Below are 23,326 nucleotides of genomic sequence, written 5' to 3' on the forward strand. Positions count from 1 at the left end.
GGCGACGCAGCGTCTCACCTTTTCTGTGGATGTCGTTGATGAACGGAGCGAGAGCGACCTGGACGAAGTCTGGAGCGTAACCCATCGTCTACAACAGGACACAGTTATTAGAGACAGCACAGCGCCCCCTGCAGGTTCAGAGGAGACACTACACACAGTTATTATAGAGACAGCACAGCGCCCCCTGCAGGTTCAGAGGAGACACTACACACAGTCATTATAGAGACAGCACAGCGCCCCCTGCAGGTTCAGAAGAGACACTACACACAGTTATTATAGAGACAGCACAGCGCCCCCTGCAGGTTCAGAGGAGACACTACACACAGTTATTATAGAGACAGCACAGCGCCCCCTGCAGGCTCAGAGGAGACACTACACACAGTTATTAGAGACAGCACAGCGCCCCCTGCAGACTCAGAGGAGACACTACACACAGTTATTAGAGACAGCACAGCGCCCCCTGCAGGCTCAGAGGAGACACTACACACAGTTATTATAGAGACAGCACAGCGCCCCCTGCAGGCTCAGAGGAGACACTACACACAGTTATTATAGAGACAGCACAGCGCCCCCTGCAGGTTCAGAAGAGACACTACACACAGTTATTATAGAGACAGCACAGCGCCCCCTGCAGGCTCAGAGGAGACACTACACAGTTATTACAGAGACAGCACAGCGCCCCCTGCAGACTCAGAGGAGACACTACACACAGTTATTACAGAGACAGCACAGCGCCCCCTGCAGACTCAGAGGAGACACTACACACAGTTATTAGAGACAGCACAGCGCCCCCTGCAGGTTCAGAGGAGACACTACACACAGTTATTAGAGACAGCACAGCGCCCCCTGCAGGCTCAGAGGAGACACTACACACAGTTATTATAGAGACAGCACAGCGCCCCCTGCAGGCTCAGAGGAGACACTACACACAGTTATTAGAGACAGCACAGCGCCCCCTGCAGGTTCAGAGGAGACACTACACACAGTTACTATAGAGACAGCACAGCGCCCCCTGCAGGCTCAGAGGAGACACTACACACAGTTATTATAGAGACAGCACAGCGCCCCCTGCAGGCTCAGAGGAGACACTACACACAGTTATTATAGAGACAGCACAGCGCCCCCTGCAGACTCAGAGGAGACACTACACACAGTTATTATAGAGACAGCACAGCGCCCCCTGCAGACTCAGAGGAGACACTACACACAGTTATTATAGAGACAGCACAGCGCCCCCTGCAGGCTCAGAGGAGACACTACACACAGTTATTACAGAGACAGCACAGCGCCCCCTGCAGACTCAGAGGAGACACTACACACAGTTATTACAGAGACAGCACAGCGCCCCCTGCAGGTTCAGAGGAGACACTACACACAGTTATTAGAGACAGCACAGCGCCCCCTGCAGACTCAGAGGAGACACTACACACAGTTATTACAGAGACAGCACAGCGCCCCCTGCAGACTCAGAGGAGACACTACACACAGTTATTACAGAGACAGCACAGCGCCCCCTGCAGGCTCAGAGGAGACACTACACACAGTTATTATAGAGACAGCACAGCGCCCCCTGCAGGCTCAGAGGAGACACTACACAGTTATTATAGAGACAGCACAGCGCCCCCTGCAGGCTCAGAGGAGACACTACACACAGTTATTATAGAGACAGCACAGCGCCCCCTGCAGGCTCAGAGGAGACACTACACAGTTATTATAGAGACAGCACAGCGCCCCCTGCAGACTCAGAGGAGACACTACACACAGTTATTATAGAGATAGCACAGCGCCCCCTGCAGGCTCAGAGGAGACACTACACACAGTTATTATAGAGACAGCACAGCGCCCCCTGCAGACTCAGAGGAGACACTACACAGTTATTATAGAGATAGCACAGCGCCCCCTGCAGGCTCAGAGGAGACACTACACACAGTTATTATAGAGACAGCACAGCGCCCCCTGCAGGCTCAGAGGAGACACTACACACAGTTATTATAGAGATAGCACAGCGCCCCCTGCAGACTCAGAGGAGACACTACACACAGTTATTATAGAGACAGCACAGCGCCCCCTGCAGACTCACGGGCGTCTTGGTCTTGGCGGCGGTGAGCAGAGACATGGTGATCTCACTGAGGTAATCAAAGACCAGGAAGTCCAGATTCCCACTGTAGACCAACTGAGGCACTGAAGACACACACACACACACACACACACACACACACACACACACACACACACACACACACACACACACACAGACACACACACACACACACACACACACACACACACACACACACACAGACAAACACACACACACACACACACACACACACACACACAGTTGTTATCATAGTGCTTCTGACATCAGACGTGTTCATGTGTTTCATTGGTCGTCTGCTGCTAAGCCCCGCCCCCTTCATGTGTATAACAATGTTTGAATTCTTTTCCAGGTGTTTTCAGGACGTGTCTAAAGCCAGCCTGGGATCACCTGAAGGATGACGGGACAGTTCTCAGAGTACACCTGTACCTGTACCTGTACCTGTACCTGAACCTGTACCTGAACCTGTACCTGAACCTGTACCTGTACCTGTACCTGTACCTGAACCTGTACCTGAACCAGTACCTGAACCTGAACCTGTACCTGTACCTGTACCTGAACCTGTACCAGTACCTGAACCTGTACCTGTACCTGAACCTGTACCTGAACCTGTACCTGTACCTGAACCTGAACCTGTACCAGTACCTGAACCTGTACCTGTACCTGAACCTGTACCTGAACCTGAACCTGAACCTGTACCTGAACCTGTACCTGTACCTGTACCTGAACCTGTACCAGTACCTGAACCTGTACCTGTACCTGAACCTGTACCTGAACCTGTACCTGTACCTGAACCTGAACCTGTACCAGTACCTGAACCTGTACCTGTACCTGAACCTGTACCTGAACCTGTACCTGTACCTGAACCTGAACCTGAACCTGAACCTGTACCTGTACCTGTACCTGAACCTGAACCTGTACCTGTACCTGAACCTGTACCTGTACCTGAACCTGAACCTGTACCTGTACCTGAACCTGAACCTGTACCTGTACCTGAACCTGTACCTGTACCTGAACCTGTACCTGTACCTGAACCTGAACCTGTACCTGTACCTGTACCTGAACCTGAACCTGTACCTGTACCTGAACCTGTACCTGTACCTGAACCTGAACCTGTACCTGAACCTGAACCTGTACCTGTACCTGTACCTGAACCTGTACCTGTACCTGTACCTGTACCTGAACCTGAACCTGTACCTGTACCTGAACCTGAACCTGTACCTGTACCTGAACCTGAACCTGAACCTGTACCTGTACCTGTACCTGAACCTGAACCTGTACCTGTACCTGAACCTGTACCTGAACCTGAACCTGAACCTGAACCTGTACCTGTACCTGTACCTGAACCTGAACCTGTACCTGTACCTGAACCTGTACCTGAACCTGAACCTGAACCTGTACCTGTACCTGAACCTGTACCTGAACCTGAACCTGTACCTGTACCTGAACCTGTACCTGTACCTGTACCTGTACCTGAACCTGTACCTGTACCTGTACCTGAACCTGAACCTGTACCCGTACCCGTACCTGAACCTGTACTTGTACCTGTACCTGTACCCGATGACAGTGTGTTACCATATTGAACATGACGTCATTTATTTATTTATTAAAGTCTGTGGACGTCACGAGGTGTTCTCCACGTGCAGGTAGTTTGAACAGGTAGACACACACACACACACCTGAGTAAGGCTTGTGATTGGCTCTTACCTGAGGTGGCTGTGTCCCCCCAGAACCCGGATGCACAGCCGATCCGGACCGGTGTGGTCGAGCTCGTGTAACACCTGGAGCTCGGCTTGTTTTGATTTATGACACTCGAGCTAAGACGAACTATCCCGAAGTTTAACGACAAACTGAGTCGTTTTTCTGCGCAGCTGCCTCGCGACGACCGCATGACGAGCGGCGGCGCGTGCCGGAGTACATGTTGAAAAGTCGACATTGTTTTTAAATGTTTTAAAATGTTTTTTATGAATTATAAAGTGAGAACAAGGAGAGAAGAGACATGGGGAGCGCCTCCGACAGGGTCAAGGTGCACTGGTCCAGCCATAAAAACAGTCCGACCGGAAACTCGTCAGAGAAGAGTTCCGCCTATTCTGTCTTCTTCTTTGGGTTTCAGTGGCAGCTTGCATCGTTACATGACTGCCACCTGCTGGATGTCACTCCTCTACACAGTCTTAGATTCTGTTTCATGTTACGTTATGTCTTTATTCTCATTGTCTTTCACCTTTTCTTTGTCAGAGTTCATGATGATTAAATATCTGCTCCTAATCGTCCTCTGACCGACACGTCCTGAAACATATCTGCTCCTAATCGTCCTCTGACCGACACGTCCTGAAGCATATCTGCTCCTAATCGTCCTCTGACCGACACGTCCTGAAACATATCTGCTCCTAATCGTCCTCTGACCGACACGTCCTGAAACATATCTGCTCCTAATCGTCCTCTGACCGACACGTCCTGAAACATATCTGCTCCTAATCGTCCTCTGACCGACACGTCCTGAAACATATCTGCTCCTAATCGTCCTCTGACCGACACGTCCTGAAACATATCTGCTCCTAATCGTCCTCTGACCGACACGTCCTGAAACATATCTGCTCCTAATCGTCCTCTGACCGACACGTCCTGAAACATGACGCAGCATCAGTTCTCCTCTTCCAGCTTCCTCTTTACATTTAAAAACCATCAAAGAAAAGCAGAGAGGTCGTCAGGGCCGAGTCGTGACGCAGCAGCACGGCGATATGCAAAGCCTATTGTGTGTGTGTGTGTGTGTGTGTGTGTGTGTGTGTGTGTGTGTGTGTGTGTGTGTGTGTGTGTGTGTGGTTTCTTGTTTCTGGTTGATTTAAACTGTGTGCATTGAGGGAATCAGTCCACAAAGCTACCTGAGGACACACACACAGGTGAGTCACATATCGACCTCTAACGGATCGTTGTGTTTCTGCTGAGTCTCGATGTTTGGAAACTTTGGATTGAGCAACGTGCGTCTGATTCAGAGAGCTGAAGATCAACGTCACTGTAATTCACACACATGGTCGATGCAGATGAAGAGACGGGCTCGATACGTTCTGTTCTTTAATGCAGATAAATGAGTATATATGTTTGGGAACATAACAGCTTGATCAATGATGTGTGAGGATGTTTTCAATGATTACTTTTATTATAAAGACGTTTTCTAAAAAAGACAAAGGTGATGTGGAAGGTTTGTTGTTAGATCTGATAATTAGCAGATAATATTATGGTTTGATAGGATGTTAACACGAGGAAGCTTGCAAAAAAGGAAAAGGAGATGGGGCCCAAAATTGAGCCCTGTGGGATACCATAATCAGTGTCATGACACAAAATCACTTTTTCTACCATAAAAGTGTCGACCAGTTAAATTAAAGGAGAAAAAGAATTTGTGTCTATGCAGCCAAAATGCCAAAAGATTGCTTATTTTTATCTCTTCATTGGTTATTGCAGATGAACAGCAGGTGGAGCAGTTTCACCAGTTTATGCTTTTAAATAGTTCCAGATAAAAATAACGAGAGCTGTTTGTTAAAGAGCTCCAGTCAGAATCTGAAGATGGGAGACATGACAGAAGGACCAGTTTACTTTCACACTGGACGTCTTATGTTTCCTTCTGCAGCGAGGATGAACTCGTCCTCCTACGACAGCTCCCCCTCTCTGAACTCCTCTAAGGGGGATCTCTGGAACCCCTGCCCCTCCTCTCCATTGGGAGTCCAGATCTTCTTCGCCGTGGAGGCGATCAACCTGGTGGTACGTTGGCAGAAAGAGAGACGAGACTCTTTAAAAATCCTCCACAGTTATCTGTCAAAGGTTTTGTTTCCGATGTGTTTGTACAACACATGACAGATTCTAACAGAACACGGTGTAGTGGATCAGGGGGGTCTTTAAAAGCATAAGATGGACATTTTTTACTTGTTTAAAAAATCATCAAAATCTTTCAACTAAGACTAAAAGTTTAAAAGTATCATCTAATGAATTCACGACGAGGTGCTTTTAGCTAGATGCTTTCAGCGTTGTTGAAATCTTTCCAGAAGGTTCATCTCATCCGGCAGAATGTTTTTTTTTCTTCATGCACCACCAGGCAGAATCCTCAGGACTGAACTGGAAGCCACTTCAAATTAGGCTTTTAGTTTAACGTTTAACTCCATGGCTGAAAGTCTCTAAAAGTCGTCTCCTACCTTCTGTGCAGTTCGGCTTGCCAGTGAACGCCTGGACGGTCTGGTACATCGGACACAGCACTCACTCCGTCCAAGCCACTGAGGTAAACAATCCAAGTATCCAATGAAGAATAACGTTGGAACAGTTTGGAAAAATCTCTTTGGTGTAATAACATGTTGATTTAAACGCTCCCTCACGGGAAGAAACAGCTGAGACAGGTGGAGACACTCGGTTGAGTTGAGAAACGTATCATTATATTTCGTATAAAGATGGCGGACTAAAGTAAAAGTCTTTTAAGCAAAGAGGTTTTTGATGGACAGTAAATCACAACAGGAGGATGCTGTAGTCACATTCTGATCTGTTGTAGGTCTTTACTCTAAACCTGGCAGCGCTAGAGTGCGTGTACATTTTGTTGTCGTTCCTGCGACCGCTCAACTATTACTCCATCAGAAGTGCTTCTCTGTTTACCTTCAACCTCTTCTTCTATGGTCTGCTGAGTTCAGGTACATCAGTCCTCTGCTACATTTCCTTACATACTAGCTTCCCCTTGAGTTTGGTGGTATATCTTTTCCATGAGCTGATGATTCCTCGTGTCTCTCCACAGGTCGACCTCTGTTTCAGGCGTGCATGTGTCTGGAGAGATACCTGGGAGTGGTTCACCCTGTGTTCTACCTGAGGTCTCACAAAACAACAGACACACATTCCCTGGCTGTATTCTGACTCTGTTAGAAAGCTCAAAGCATTCGTCCATGTGTCTTTTAGGTATAACACCGTGAGGTCTCGTCTCCGTGCGCTCCCTCTGGTTTGGGCTTTCACTTTGTTCTTCTGTATTTGTAACGTCCAGAAGCTTGTCTTTGCCTTCCCCGTCCTCTTCCTGCTGCTGCTGGTCCTGCAGGTTTTCTGCTGCGCGCAGATGTTGCAGGTCAGTGTGCAGAAACCACATCCCTTCTTGTTTTACTGACACCAACACTAAAATGGATTTCATTTGAGAAGCCTGAGAAGCCTGTCACATGACATTATCATAACTGTTGTTGTTGTTCCCAGGTCCTGCGTCAGCCGGCTCCAGGTGATGGAAGCAAAGAGCGAGTGGATCCAAACAAGAAGAAGGCTTTCGTTACCGTTTTGGTCTTACAGGTAGATCATAAATTACATCTGAAGTTAACAACTACATCAAAGTCTTGACTTCATTCTAGGTCTTTGGAAACTGACTGAAGATGTGTGACGTCGCAGGTCGTGATGGTGTTTAACTACCTGCCCGTGGTGCTGGCGGTGCCACTGCGAGGTCGTCTATCCCGACACATCTACCTGTGTAAACTGGTCCCTGCCTCGCTCTCTTTCTCTGTGTTCGGCAGCTTCATCCAACCAATCACGTACCTGATGAGGAGGCGGATTTAATGAACATAAAACAGAACTCCCATTGATGTCATCATGATGGACAGGAGTGAGATAAAAGACGTAGTAGAAGTTTAATGCCAACAGCTGATTTAGAAACCCATCAGCTGATTTAGAAACCCATCAGCTGATTTAGAAACCCATCAGCTGATTTAGCAGCTTATTTAGAAACCCATCAGCTGATTTAGAAACCCATCAGCTGATTTAGCAGCTTATTTAGAAACCCATCAGCTGATTTAGAAACCCATTAGCTGATTTAGAAACCCATCAGCTGATTTAGAAACCCATCAGCTGATTTAGAAACCCATTAGCTGATTTAGAAACCCATTAGCTGATTTAGAAACCCATCAGCTGATTTAGAAACCCAACAGCTGATTTAGAAACCCAACAGCTGATTTAGAAACCCAACAGCTGATTTAGAAACCCATCAACTGATTTAGCAGCTGATTTAGAAACCCATCAGCTGATTTAGAAACCCATCAGCTGATTTAGAAACCCATCAGCTGATTTAGAAACCCAACAGCTGATTTAGAAACCCATCAGCTGATTTAGAAACCCATCAGCTGATTTAGAAACCCAACAGCTGATTTAGAAACCCATCAGCTGATTTAGAAACCCAACAGCTGATTTAGAAACCCAACAGCTGATTTAGCAGCTGATTTAGAAACCCATCAGCTGATTTAGAAACCCATCAGCTGATTTAGAAACCCAACAGCTGATTTAGAAACCCATCAGCTGATTTAGAAACCCAACAGCTGATTTAGAAACCCAACAGCTGATTTAGAAACCCAACAGCTGATTTAGAAACCCAACAGCTGATTTAGAAACCCAACAGCTGATTTAGCAGCTGATTTAGAAACCCAACAGCTGATTTAGAAACCCATCAGCTGATTTAGAAACCCAACAGCTGATTTAGCAGCTGATTTAGAAACCCATCAGCTGATTTAGAAACCCATCAGCTGATTTAGAAACCCATCAGCTGATTTAGAAACCCAACAGCTGATTTAGCAGCTGATTTAGAAACCCATCAGCTGATTTAGAAACCCATCAGCTGATTTAGAAACCCAACAGCTGATTTAGAAACCCATCAGCTGATTTAGAAACCCATCAGCTGATTTAGAAACCCATCAGCTGATTTAGAAACCCAACAGCTGATGGGACAAATGACCTCAGGTATCTGACCCTCCTTCCATAAGTGAACCTCCTCCCAGTCTGCAGAAGTCTGCATGCAGGGGGGGCTGAGTATCTTCCAGGACGGCCTCTGCCTTCTGATTGGCTCTTATTAGGAAAAACACGGCCGGATGTCAGGACATGGTGAAGAAATGGTTAACTGGCTCTTTGACAATGAAAAATGGATTTCGAATACATCATTAGTGGTTTGGCATCATGCAGGACATCTACACATTGGACTAGCTGGACACGACAACACATACCAGATACACACAAGGTGGGTAATTTCTCTGATATATTGAATTAAAAACTATGTTTAATTTGGGTTTATTTATTTTGACTTTGATATAACTCTGGATGTGAGTGTAAAGTGTAAAATCGACTCTCTGACAGTCAACCACTAAGGGTCCCTTTTGTGTTAAAATAAAACAATAAAACTGAAATTTTAGGGTCACAATTATAGTCCAGGTCAAACCAGGGTTCATTGTCAATGTGACTCTGAATAAGAACGTGATTCGCTAAATGAACATCAGAATAAAACTATAACTCATTCAATGTCTATCGTGCTTACTAATGGAGGCAGAGGTCTCAAAGGTTTCAATATGCCCAGCAGACGTTTTAAATGAACCCTGTTTTTATTAAGGGTTGTTTGAAAGGCTGAGCTGGAGAGTTTCTGGAGGTCGGATTTGGTTATCTCATAAAGGTTTGCTAATTTCTTCTTCTGCTTCAAGTGTTTTATAGCTATTAAACTACAGCTTTACGCCTGATGGACAGAGAGGGCCGAGTTATTTAGTCATCTTTTAACTCGCTGCAAAAAGACTTCTAAAAAATTAACCCATAATGTCCAATGGTTTTTAGTAAGGCTTCCTCTTCCGATGTTAATTTAGTTTGATGTGTGCCAAAAGGCTGCATTTCAGGGGCCATACATGATGTCTCCTGGTGGGTTTAATAAATATTTCATCATGTTACGCAGACGACACAGATTTCCAAAGCATTTCTACTCGGTCTCAAACTGAGCAGACTCTGGATTTTAAATAAAGACCGGTCAAGACCACCACCGATGGGCTATTTTTCCACATCATTACTGCATATTAGAAGGAAAACTCCTCTTTTTAAAAGAACAAATAACTTAGATTTTAATTAGATTTTTATTTCCCGGTTACGTCCACAACCTTCCCAGTGTTACGGTCTAAGTGAGTTACACACAAGATGATAAGTTTCCAACGATGGAGGAAACAGAGCTCCTTAACCACGGAAAAAATGAGCCACTATGATGTTTTCAACTACTACTTGATCACCATGGAGATATTTGGTGTTTTAGGATTGAAGTTCCTCTATTTTGGCTTTTACACAAACACTCCAAAGATGATTATGGTTGGTTATTGTTTTGTGACCTTCGGTTTCCCTGCACAAACATTGTTTCATTGCCTGACTTGTGTGGAGCGTTACCTCGCTGTTTGTCACCCCATCACGTACAGAGCTCTGGGAAAAGCCAGTGGGGTGAAAGCCCGAAACATCAGCATTGCTTGTACCTTGCTGCTGTGCATTGGATTAATGGGTTATACCGCTTTGTACTACCCTGATATCCCCACCGCTTTTTCTTTTGTATGTTTTGCCTTCGCCGTGATAGTTGTCTCATTCTGCAGCCTCTCTGTTCTGCATGCTCTGGTTCGCCTCGGCCTGGGGAAGGTGGGTGGGGGGAGGGAGCAGACTACAAACTACAAGCAGACTACAAACTATTGTTGTACCCGCAACTTAAACAAGAATGAAACCTAGAGAGAACTATAGAACAATACATACATGTACATTAGTACATTATTACTCCAAGGGAAAAGGTTGGGAACCACTGTCTTAGTTTAGATGGTTTAACAGTGCTCTAGATGGTTTCCTGTGAAGTCCATTTGAGACCTTTGTGATTGGTTTACAAACTATCTGGGTGGTTCTGACATGATATCACTAAATGTTTAGATACACGTAACTTTACTTCACAATCAATATCATGGCAGCATTGGTTTTAAATCTTTTCTTCTTTTTAAATATTTATTTTGGGACTTTAGGTAAGAGAGTGGGCAGAGAGAGAGGGTAAGACATGCTGAGCTGAGACTCCGGGTGGCCCGCTTCAAGGACTCGGTACATGGGACACGTTAAGTTACTGCTTGGCAACAGGCAAAGTTATTTCTAACTTGTTTTATACATTTTGGAGTTTAATGTGAATAGATACTCACTGGCTATTATTTGTACTGATATTTGCTTGTCAAAGCACTTTTAAAACCATTGCTTTAAAAAGTGCTTATAAATAAAGTTATGATTATTATGAATATAAGCATTAAGTGAAACATGCTTAAATAAAAAGCATAGTTTCATTGTGTTGGTTTTAGGTGGTTGGAGGTTTGTTTACTGGGCTTTTTTAGGCATTCTGTTTAATAATTAGGGCAGGACTGAGTAGGTCCCCTATGCTGTGTGGACACATCTGTGTCTCCTGGATGTGGACTTCTGGCTGATGTCTTTGCTAATATATAGGTTGACAGTAACTTCTTACTACTTCTAGGAGACACGTTGTACCTCCTTGGATCAACATTTCCTCTCAGATAAATGAGGACCTCTTTCCTAAAACTCTTGGTAAGCATCACCGTGAGCAGCATCGTGGAACTCTGGTTTGACAATGATGTCAACATTTGCATGGAAAGACCATTTTTCTGTTCGCCATTGGAACACATGTCAGATTTGCCAGGTGTTCATTGTTGGTTTTGTAAAATGCAAAAAAACTTCATTTATTCCTAACACACCTACTTATGCTTCATGTTCTGACAGTCACAAGATGTACTGCAGCTGAGAAGCAGAAGACGGCCAAAGCTTGGACTAAACTTCAGACCATCCAACTTATGAGGTAAGTCTAATGAAATTCAAGTTTGGTGTGCCAAAACCCTCTTTGGAGAAGCTAGTTCAGGTTCAGGTGACTTTATTTAACCCGTAGGTTGATTTGGTTTCAAGAGAGAGTCTCATACACTTAATAAAGCACAGCCAAAACATGAAACATGAAAAGTACAAATGCATGGTGCATGGGCAAAAGTGCGGAAGTGCATAAAGTGCACAGATTTCAATCGTACAATTTGATAAACAAATTGATCTGTAACTGTTACAGAACCGAGAACATTAACATAGATCAATGAATAAATGAACCATTCAATCAGCTCTGTAGCCTGCTGTCTCTGTCTCCCTCCATACAACACCTTCAGGAAATTACCAACAGCCACATCAATGATACACACATATCCTACGACTTGTTCTGCTCAACAATGGCTGCTGGGCCAAAGCTGCCCCTAACGCGCTTCCTTCTGCACTTTGGAACTGAAAGTCTCCTCTGCATCGTGAGTTTCAGCTTCTCATGTCTAGACAAAGACCTTCAGATCCAAAGTGCAGAAGGAAGCGCGTTAGGAATGCGTGTTCAAATATCATTTCAATAGCTGAAAATTGTTTTCCAGCTTGTTGAATCTTTTGGTGGCAATAATGCCAATTTATTTTATGTGTAATGATACCCCTCAGCTCGAGGTATCTGCATGTACTGAATTGGTCTGATACCAGTTGGAGGCCAAAGATTTTAGCGGCACCTTCGGGTGACTTGATTTCCTGCTATGACTACATTTGGTACTGGTGGCTATGTGTTATTGGTTTGTTGTCTAAAGATCTACAGAGACATTTTAAACTGTTATAAAATTGGTAAATGTGGAAAGTTCCCTTCATTTCTCATTAGTTTTACATGTGGTGTAACCCTCATTAATCATTTTAGCTCTCAGACTTATTTTTATTCTATTTTTCTTCCACAGGACATGTCCGTCAACTCCTCCAATATTACCGTCCTCCCAACTCCCCTCCCCCTCTCCAACTCTACCATATTACCTATCGCCCTGCGCTGCTTACAACACTTGGCCAGTGTTGTCTTATATTCCACATATGCCTTCACCAACGTCCTCCTCCTCCTCCCTCTGTACATCTACGTCCTCCACATCGGTTACCGGCGATGGAAGCAGCAGACGACGAGCCACTCTGACATCCTAACCTACCACACTGTTGCTGTCGAGATATTTGGTGCTTTGGGATCTTTTCTTTTCACTTTAAGCACATTCCTCAACAGTTTGACACTCATCAGATTTGGAGTTTTGGTACCCAGCGTTATTTTCCCTGGACAAACCCTATTTCACTGCTTGACCTGTCTAGAGCACTATGTGGCTGTTGTCCACCCAATCATCTACATGCACCTACGGGAAAGAGGCGGGGTCAGGATTAGAAACTTCAGCATTGTGTGTGTTTGGTTGCTCTGCTTCGCATGGATCGGCTTAACAAAATATTATGAGTATGACATTCCTATGAAACCACTGATCATCTTGTTAGTGATAGCTCTAATTTTCATAACATTCTGCAGCCTTTCTGTTCTTTTTGTTCTGACTCATCCTGGGCCTGGGTCTGAGGGCAGGGACAAGGAGCGAGTTTCCCAATCAAAGAAGAGAGCTTTCTTTATCATTCTGTTGATAACTGCAGTGCTACTGTTGAGGTTTGTTGGGATCCTGGTTACTTTTGGTTTGTACCGTTTGAAGTCCATGCATCTGGAAGTTAAGTGTACATTAATGGATTTGGGGATCTGGTTGACTGTTCCCAGCAGTCTGGTTCTACCTCTGCTGTTTTTACACAAGATAGGAAAACTGGGATGTTGTAGACACAGCGCAGCACCAGGTTAAGGTGTTCCATTAGCACAGAAACTCAATTCAATTTAAACACTTGTTTTAATGCAAATTACTAGGACAGCGACACCTTTGGATAGGTCTATGGAGGTGTGTGATTAGGAGGGTTAGGGCCTCTCCTCTGCTGCTGCACGTGCATAAAAGTTAAAACACTTTCAACTGTTCAGCTCAAGACGAGGGGCCGCAGAGCTGGTGTTTATCGCTTTTAGCTGAAGCAGCCGATCAAATCAAACTTTACCTCCACTTATTTTACCCTCTTCATCTAGGACGAGACAGCGAGCGTCTCATTGTGATATTGAAAATGGAGAAGCTGTTAGCAACACTCTGCAAACCGACTTGAACTCGTATAACTTCAAACACACTGATCATGTGTTCTGCCATGTTAAATAAAATGTGCTCAATCTTTCCTTTCCTCTGAGTGTATAGGCCAGACTAGGACTCGATTTAAAAGATACTTTATTTATTTCACAGTTACTTGATAAGGTCCACGGCATGCTGGGTCTTGGATGGTGGTCATTTATCTGATATAATGAATCTCATCAGGACTGTTAAATATTACTAAATCTACAGGTCAAACAATACACATATCGTGGTCACTGTCTTTGTGTGTTTTTGCTATTTGTTGTATTGAGATGATCCATTTTATTGTAATTGAAACGTTATATTGTGTTTTTATTTGGATTGTTATTATTTTGGTTCATCTACATATTTATTGCTTATATCAATTTAAGGTTTCCATATATTTGAATAAAGGTTTGTTTAATTAAACTTTGGATTGTTGATCATCAGGTAATCTGTGACATTGTTTGAACAGTCTTAAGCGACACATGTTTCATTCTGTCATTTGCATGACCACTAGCCGTGACTGCCTTCATGCCCTCTGGATACACAACATTACCTCTGCTTTGCATTTGTTCCCAACTCTGAACATCCCTCCAGATGAAACTGCCAGAGTGTGTACCATTATGACACACTAATAAGTCTATTTCATTTCATATTTCATTTATTTGCTCATTTCAGGGTAAATTCCACAAAGCAAACTGTACCACAAAGACTGACAAGTCTGACGTTTCCAAATCAACAAAGCTTCACGATTTATTCAGCAGTTTATTGATTCTCAGAGTGTCTCAACATCTAGGCTGTTTTTGCATGTTCTTCATACATATATACATCATTCATCATTTTGATGAATGTATTAACAAAGCTCTTCATATGATCGGATAGGGTTTCAACAGACTATTCAGCCATAAACAAAGAACACTGAAGTCCAGTTTTTATTCATCATGCATTTTGTAAAGAAACAAAGAAATATCAAAACGGAAAGTGTGGAATGTAAAGCCGACCTAGAAACCAAATGTTGCTTCACATTTTACAAGACACAAGTCCCTCTTCAACCCCATGGGAAATAAATCGTGGAATGCCCAAGCAACATTGTATAATCTACTGGGCAACACATAAGCAACCACCTTGAACAGCATGAAAACACCAAGAACTAGCAAACAGCTAAAGACACCAAAATAACTTTCTACATGGTCGCTGAAAGCAAACAGAACAAACCTTAAAGCTACTGTTGAGACTCTCAATGTGAAAAAAACAACTCTAATACCTCCGATATCACAAAGGAACTCAAGAGCATCACAATAGCTACTGCTTAGACGGACGAATCATCAATGCCAAAGAGCCACAGGGTAAAACTTAGTCTGTAAATTGACCGTCTACAATTCTACAATTCACCATCATCATTATCATCATCATCATCATCACCATCATCATTATCATAAAGGTTGTAGGCGTTCATAAAGAGCTGGGTCTTTAGCTTTTTCTTAAAGGTACAAAGGGACTCTGCAGATCAAAAGGAGTTTGGTAGTTTGTTCCACTGATGGGGGTCAACAGAGGAGAAGAGTCTAGTTAGAGACTTAGTGGGCGGGGGGGAGTGTAGACCTGTTCAGACCACCGTTTTAAGCCATGATATGTAGCGTCTTCAGAGGCGTCTTCAGAGGCGTCTTCAGAGGAGAGACGGGATCAGCTGAGCGGGGAGAAAAGCGTCGTGTGTGTGTGCATGTGCGTGTCTGACTGTGAGGAACTCAAACCTTTAAAACTCTGAAGACTCTGATTCAGTTTGACGATTACAACAGGACAGTGTCCCTCCCCGATGTAGGAACAGCAGAGGTAACACCAGACTTCCTGGCAGAGAGAACCAGACTGCAGATGTCATCACCGCACAGCCAACATCTCTGTCCAGCAGTCGTGAGGCCTCCAGAGCATCACAGACCAGCATCCCTCCAAAGCAGAACAGCAGCACTCCTGTGATGGTAACCATGGTGTGGAAAGCCTTTAGCTTCATGTGATCAACCTGCTTCCTGTCCCCAACAACCTCTCCTGGACCAGGGTGCCTGAGAGCACAGAGAACCAATAGGCTGCAAAAACACACCACGGTTAAAGTAAAAGCCACAAAGAATAAATACACGACAGAGATAACTGTTTCACTGGTTAGTGCTGCCAAACAGGCCCACAGCAAGCACTGCAGCCAAACACATCCGATGCTGATGTTTCTGATCCGGACCCCGGCGCTGTTCTTCAGATGCAGGTAGGTGAGGGGGTGAACAACGGCCAGGTAGCGCTCCACACAGGTTAGGGAATGAAAGTTCATTTTTACAAACCACATGCAGGTGAAGAGCTGATAGCCATATTTCATGATGTCAGCTAGATCAGCGCATAAACCAACACAGAAGACGACAGATCCCACCACTACGATCATCTCCATGACAACCATCTGGTAGGTGAAGACGTCAGAGTGGACAGTCGCTGCAGAGTTGGAGCACTGTTTTCTCCAACGCTTGAACCCCAGGTATAAGACGATGGCAGAGAGAGGGCTGAGGACCAGGATGTTGGTGATGTAGAAGGCCGTGAGGATCGAGATATCAAAACTGGACCACCCACATTCCCGATCAGGGGAGGACTGGTTGGAGAGGTTTGATGTCTCAACGGGGAAATCAGCGATGGTAGAGTTGACTTTCATTGTCATGAAGCTCTGAAAAGGAAGAAGAGTGGAGGCAGTGAGAGGATGTTTAGTGAGCTGGACTGTAGACTGTATATCAATATGGACGTAGCCTCAGTGACGTCACCCATTGGTTTCTCAAGCGGACTTTTGAGGTCCATTCTGTGGTGGTCACCATATTTCATATGCTATCCCAAACTAACTGTCTTCAACCTAATAACAAATAACAAGCCGAGAGGTGAGTTCTTCACAATGAGGCGTGTAGCTGACCTGACGGGGGCGTCACTCAGGCTTCAAACATTCAGATTTACTATCTAAGTGTCCCAAAGCTCGGGTATATAATGATCTATACCCTCACCTTTCTGTCTGAGACAAATGACCCCAAGGGATCAATAAAATGCCTTCTACCTTATCGTACTGGATCATATCATATCGTACTGTATAGTATAGTACCGTATCTATTGTTTGGATTGTGGTTGAGATCAAATGACAAAAAAATGTTAAATGAGGAGCGTAAAAGTGAACAAAGGGTTACAATCATGGACATCTGATGGGTCAAACAAACAACGTCTTTGTCTACTTTCTGTCTACTGTATTTAAATGATATCAGAGATAAAGTGTTGAATAGTGAAGTAACATACTGAGTCTGTTTGTTATATAACTATGACCCAAAACCATGATCCTTACCCTGTTTCATATCCAAACTGAACCTGGTTCACAGTATTCATCTTTTAATCAATCCCATGAAAATAAATGTTTTTACTTGAAATCATAAATAATAAGAAGTTTGTGGTTGTCTCTATCACACCTGATGTGTCTTCAAGAACATCTTTACAGCTGCTGCTAACTCGATGCACCCGGAGGTGATGGTCAATAACTCATGAACATTGATCTGAAAGTTTCAATGAGCAAAGTGACATGACACTACTAAACTCAGAGAGAGGCTGATATCTCACAGAGCTGCTGACATTACAGCACTGAAAGAATCCAAAGCACACTGGATCTTAACTGGCATTGATTTAGGATTTGTCTCTCGATGTATTTCCACACATCTTCAGTTCAGTATGTGCTGAATGTACATCATGTTTATTATCTTACATACAGTAACACACACTGTATCTGTCTTAATATATTTAAACACCCACCTCAGAGGTTTCTGCTCCTGGTCTGCACCTCCAGACTCCCTGACTGCTCCTCAGTCTGATCCTGATACACTACACATGAACAATGGGTTTGTGTGGGACTCAGGTGAGTGGGCTTCTTTGCATGCTGTAAACTGATACATTGCAGTAGGAAAGTGTATCTTTCCTGTGACGCCTCATCAGGTACATCAGAGCATATACACCTGAGTCAACACCTGGCAATCTATAGTATCAACCAATGTCTGCTCAGCATCTCCATTTTCATCATATGTGGTGCCAGAAGTGAAATCTGTAGGGATGAAACAACTGAAACTGTGACGATATGCTAACGGCTGATTAAGGTAAAACCCAGGAGTGAGACTCAGACAGGGCAGATGGTCAAAGAGTTTTTTTTATTGTTGAGAACAGGTGGTGTACAAACAGTCGGCTGGATGGTGTGGTACGGCGCTGAGGATGACCTGAGAAAAAAACAAGAAAGTCACACGTTCATAAAGTGATAAACGGGAGAGGATGACGCTGGGACAAAGTGACAGCTTCCAGGAGACACAGGTGAAGTGATGAGCTGCTCCTCATGAGGACAGGTGTGCTGCAGATGTGCCAGCAGGGTGCCTCAGACCACACGTCCAGCTCCAGAAACAAACCAAAAACACAACACAAGGCAAAATGACACCAACATCAACAAAAACTCAACTTTAAAAAAACATACAAAAAGTCCAAACCAAGACAGAAACTGTTTCCACATTTATTATTCAACTTACACACAGTTACATCATCATACTATAACTATTCTTAAATACCAGACAGATCGACCTGTAGTTTATGGCTTTTGTTTTCATTAATAAACATTAATAAAAAAGTTAAAAACAATCATTTAAGTGTCTTTAACTTGAACGTTCAAAGGATTGGGATTACACATAAAGGAAGTCAGACCTGAGCATTTATACTTTGAAAAGCATTTTGAAGTGTTGCTATAAAGAATCAGTCAGATCTGTTGTTTTAAATCTGGACGGCAGTACCCATTTTAAACACTAGGCGTCAGTGTTAAATATTTGTCCTTTAAAAACAGATACTAAATGACTGAATTCAGAATGACAGCTTTCCTGCCCTCTGGAGATACAACAGAGGTAACACCAAACGACTAGGCAGTTTAGACCAAAGCTCACCTGCCAACGCCACACATTTGACATTTGGGCTCACTGATGGTGAGGTGTGGATGGCAAAGGCGATAACCATCCCAGCAAACCATAACCATAGCACTCCCAAAATGGCTTTAATGGTAAAATATGCTCGTTGCTTTGATTGGTCAACTTGCTCCTGGCCCCGCCCTCTTTCCCCAGGCCCAGGGCGAATCAGGACACAGAGAACAGACAGGCTGCAAAAAGAGATGACAACCAAAGCAAAGGCCATGATGCAAAAAAATGGGATAGTGGGAATGTGAGGATAATGCAGAGCCATGGTGGCCATGAATATGAAGCAGAACAGCCAAACACACCCAATGCTGATGTTTCTAATTCTGACCCCTTGGGCATTTCTTAGCCCCATGTAGGTGTGGGGATGGACAACAGCCAGGTAACGCTCTCCACAGGTCAGCATGTGGAAACAAGGCATTCCTGAGTGAGGGATGGAAAACAGACTTTGGCCCACACTTGACACGGAGTTGAACTCAGTAAAGGTGCTGCAGATTAAAACGGCCGTCCCTAAAACACCAATCAACTCCATGACAGCCAGGTGGTAGGTAAAGATGTCAGAGTGGCTTGCCGTTCTTAAGGATCGATGCTGCCTCCATCTTTGCTGAGCCAGATAGAGGATGGTGACAGAGAAAAGGAGGACGAGGACGCCACTTGTGACGTAGAAACCAGTGTTGATTACATTATTCAAGCAATCACTGAGGGCTGAACCATGAGAGGAGTTGGCTGACATTTCTTATGTTTGAAGATGAAGTCCTGAGGGAAGAGTGAAAGAGACAGAAGTTTGGTGTAAAATGATCTTCCTGAAGGTTCACAGAAAATACAACCAGAGTTTACGTCTTCCAATACAGTTGAGCTCAGACACTGACAGGGAAGAAGAAGTCTTTTGAGACTGGTAGAGTCGGTTGTCTCTCAACCGGAAGGTCGGAAGTTGGAAGCAATTGCTGCCACATGTTTGATGTGTCCTTTAGCGAGACACTTGACCAAAAGTTGCTCCTGCTGCTTATGCTTACAAACTGCAGCCTCCACCATCAGTGTGTGAATGTGTATGAATGGATGAGTTAATACTGATGGACTCTTTACTCAGCGGCCTCTACCATCAGTGTGTGAATGTGTATGAATGGATGAGTTAATACTGAAGGACTCTTTACTCAGCGGCCTCTACCATCAGTGTGTGAATGGATGAGTTAATACTGATGGATTCTTTACTCAGCGGCCTCTACCATCAGTGTGAATGTGTATGAATGGATGAGTTAATACTGATGGACTCTTTACATAGCGGCCTCTACCATCAGTGTGTGAATGTGTATGAATGGATGAGTTAATACTGATGGACTCTTTACTCAGCGGCCTCTACCATCAGTGTGTGAATGGATGAGTTAATACTGATGGATTCTTTACTCAGCAGCCTCTACCATCAGTGTATGAATGGATGAGTTAATACTGATGGACTCTTTACTCAGCAGCCTCTACCATCAGTGTGTGAATGTGTATGAATGGATGAGTTAATGCTGACGGACTCTTTACTCAGCGGCCTCTACCATCAGTGTGTGAATGTGTGTGAATGGATGAGTTAATACTGACGGACTCTTTACTCAGCGGCCTTCACCATCAGTGTGTGAATGTGTATGAATGGATGAGTTAATACTGACGGACTCTTTACTCAGCGGCCTCTACCATCAGTGTGTGAATGTGTATGAATGGATGAGTTAATACTGATGGACTCTTTACTCAGCGGCCTCTACCATCAGTGTGTGAATGGATGAGTTAATACTGATGGACTCTTTACTCAGCAGCCTCTACCATCAGCGTGTGAATGTGTGTGAATGGATGAGTTAATACTGATGGACTCTTTACACAGCGGCCTCTACCATCAGTGTGTGAATGGATGAGTTAATACTAATGGACTCTTTACTCAGCGGCCTCTACCATCAGTGTGAATGTGTATGAATGGATGAGTTAATACTGATGGACTCTTTACTCAGCAGCCTCTACCATCAGTGTGTGAATGTGTGTGAATGGATGAGTTAATACTGATGGACTCTCTACTCAGCAGCCTCTACCATCAGTGTGTGAATGTGTATGAATGGATGAGTTAATACTGATGGATTCTTTACACAGCGGCCTCTACCATCAGTGTGTGAATGGATGAGTTAATACTGATGGACTCTTAACTCAGCAGCCTCTACCATCAGCGTGTGAATGTGTATGAATGGATGAGTTAATACTGATGGACTCTTTACTCAGCAGCCTCTACCATCAGCGTGTGAATGTGTGTGAATGGATGAGTTAATACAGATGGACTCTTTACTCAGCAGCCTCTACCATCAGTGTGTGAATGTGTGTGAATGGATGAGTTAATACAGATGGACTCTTTACTCAGCAGCCTCTACCATCAGCGTGTGAATGTGTATGAATGGATGAGTTAATACTAATGGACTCTTTACTCAGCAGCCTCTACCATCAGTGTGTGAATGTGTATGAATGGATGAGTTAATACTAATGGACTCTTTACTCAGCGGCCTCTACCATCAGTGTATGAATGGATGAGTTAATACTGATGGACTCTTTACTCAGCAGCCTCTACCATCAGTGTGTGAATGTGTATGAATGGATGAGTTAATACGAATGGACTCTTTACTCAGCAGCCTCTACCATCAGTGTGTGAATGGATGAGTTAATACTGATGGACTCTTTACTCAGCAGCCTCTACCATCAGTGTGTGAATGTGTATGAATGGATGAGTTAATACGAATGGACTCTTTACTCAGCAGCCTCTACCATCAGTGTGTGAATGTGTATGAATGGATGAGTTAATACTAATGGACTCTTTACTCAGCAGCCTCTACCATCAGTGTGTGAATGGATGAGTTAATACTGATGGACTCTTTACTCAGCAGCCTCTACCATCAGTGTGTGAATGTGTATGAATGGATGAGTTAATACTGATGGATTCTTTACTCAGCGGCCTCTACCATCAGTGTGTGAATGTGTGTGAATGGATGAGTTAATACTGATGGACTCTTTACTCAGCGGCCTCTACCATCAGTGTGTGAATGTGTATGAATGGATGAGTTAATACTGATGGATTCTTTACCCAGCGGCCTCTACCATCAGTGTGTGAATGTGTATGAATGGATGAGTTAATACTGATGGACTCTTTACTCAGCGGCCTCTACCATCAGTGTGTGAATGTGTATGAATGGATGAGTTAATACTGATGGACTCTTTACTCAGCAGCCTCTACCATCAGTGAGTGAATGTGTATGAATGGATGAGTTAATACTAATGGACTCTTTACTCAGCAGCCTCTACCATCAGTGTGTGAATGTGTATGAATCATCAAGTTATCAAAGAGCACCTACCTTTTCAGGAGTGATTGCTGGTGATTGTCCTTCTCTGGTAACTGCAGTCTCACTGACTGCTTTCAAACTGCCTCTAAACCAACTGATATCATACTCATGTGTATTTGGGCGTGGGTTATTAATGATGTTCATTTGTCAAATTGACAGACAGCAGCAGGAGCTGTTTTGCATGTTTCACAACAAATCTATGAAAACTGAAGTCTATAAATCAAGAAAGGCAAATGTTCACTCCATTATTCTTCCACTAAACAGTCGAGTGTTATCACGTCTGTTGTGTCAACTCATACACTGCAATTCTATAAAAAAGCCAGTTTCTTCATTTTTTAATGTGTCCATGAAAAGATAATTTGTTTGTAAGCCATGGAATTAAATGCCACACAAGACACAATTACTTTGGGGTTGTAGTAGCAGTATTTTATTTGTAGACCACAAGTTAGTCAATTTTAACAGAGTGCATCAGCTACCTTAGTTAACCTCTGCCTGTGTTTTACAATTCCAGTTAACTTGCTTAGCTTTCACAATGAGTAGCTTCAGATAAAAAAATATAAAAGAAAACAAAAGACCCCAAATTATGGAAGTGGGCTTAAGCTATCAATAGAAAACAGAAAATCAATCAACCACTAAATCAATTCTAATATAACAAACTGCTACGAGCCATTTAACTGGTACAAATACGCTCTTCATCAGTAGATCAAATGAACTTGTGTAAGTGTTATCCATTGCTTATTTTCTGATGCTCATACAGAAGCAGCAGGTCAGCTTTCCTGTGCTCTACCTACAGAGGGCAGGAAAGCTGACCTGCTACTGGGGAGACTTAACCAGGCAGCACCAGATACCATCAGACAATTGACATTGTGTCTGAACAGGGGAGTGTATTTTAGGGCCATGACAAACCACATCAACAGTACCCCTATTAGGACAGTAATGGTGAGGAACGCCCTTTGATTCACGTGGTCAACTGTGCCCTTCTCCCTCACTCCTTCCCCAGACCCAGGGCCAATCAGAACACAGAGAACAGACAGGCTGCAGAAATAAATAAATCTCCGGACTCGCTGACTGCTTTTCATTTTTTTTCGG

At 43.8% G+C, this 23,326-nt stretch overlaps 1 protein-coding gene and 1 long non-coding RNA gene across 2 annotated transcripts in view; one reads left to right on the plus strand and one right to left on the minus strand.

Annotated features, from left to right (window-relative positions):
• lratb.1 (lecithin retinol acyltransferase b, tandem duplicate 1) overlaps window positions 1-4,174 on the minus strand; it is a 29,066-nt gene extending 24,892 nt beyond the window's left edge. Inside the window, exons 1-3 of the mRNA XM_065950285.1 lie at window positions 3,806-4,174; window positions 2,081-2,181; window positions 19-88 (exon numbers count right to left, since the gene is read on the minus strand). Of these exons, the coding sequence (XP_065806357.1) occupies window positions 19-88; window positions 2,081-2,181; window positions 3,806-4,034 (400 nt within the window). The 5' untranslated portion in view covers window positions 4,035-4,174. The remainder of the gene's footprint in view (window positions 1-18; window positions 89-2,080; window positions 2,182-3,805) is intronic.
• Window positions 4,175-10,662: 6,488 nt separating this feature from the next.
• Window positions 10,663-14,332, plus strand: LOC136177346 (uncharacterized). The gene is made up of 3 exons (XR_010664984.1): window positions 10,663-11,440; window positions 11,633-11,708; window positions 12,646-14,332. It is a non-coding gene; the product is annotated as an uncharacterized lncRNA (long non-coding RNA).
• Window positions 14,333-23,326: the final 8,994 nt, after the last annotated feature.

Source organism: Labrus bergylta, chromosome 22, assembly GCF_963930695.1.
Source record: "Labrus bergylta chromosome 22, fLabBer1.1, whole genome shotgun sequence".
NCBI classification, from domain to species: Eukaryota; Metazoa; Chordata; class Actinopteri; order Labriformes; family Labridae; genus Labrus; species Labrus bergylta.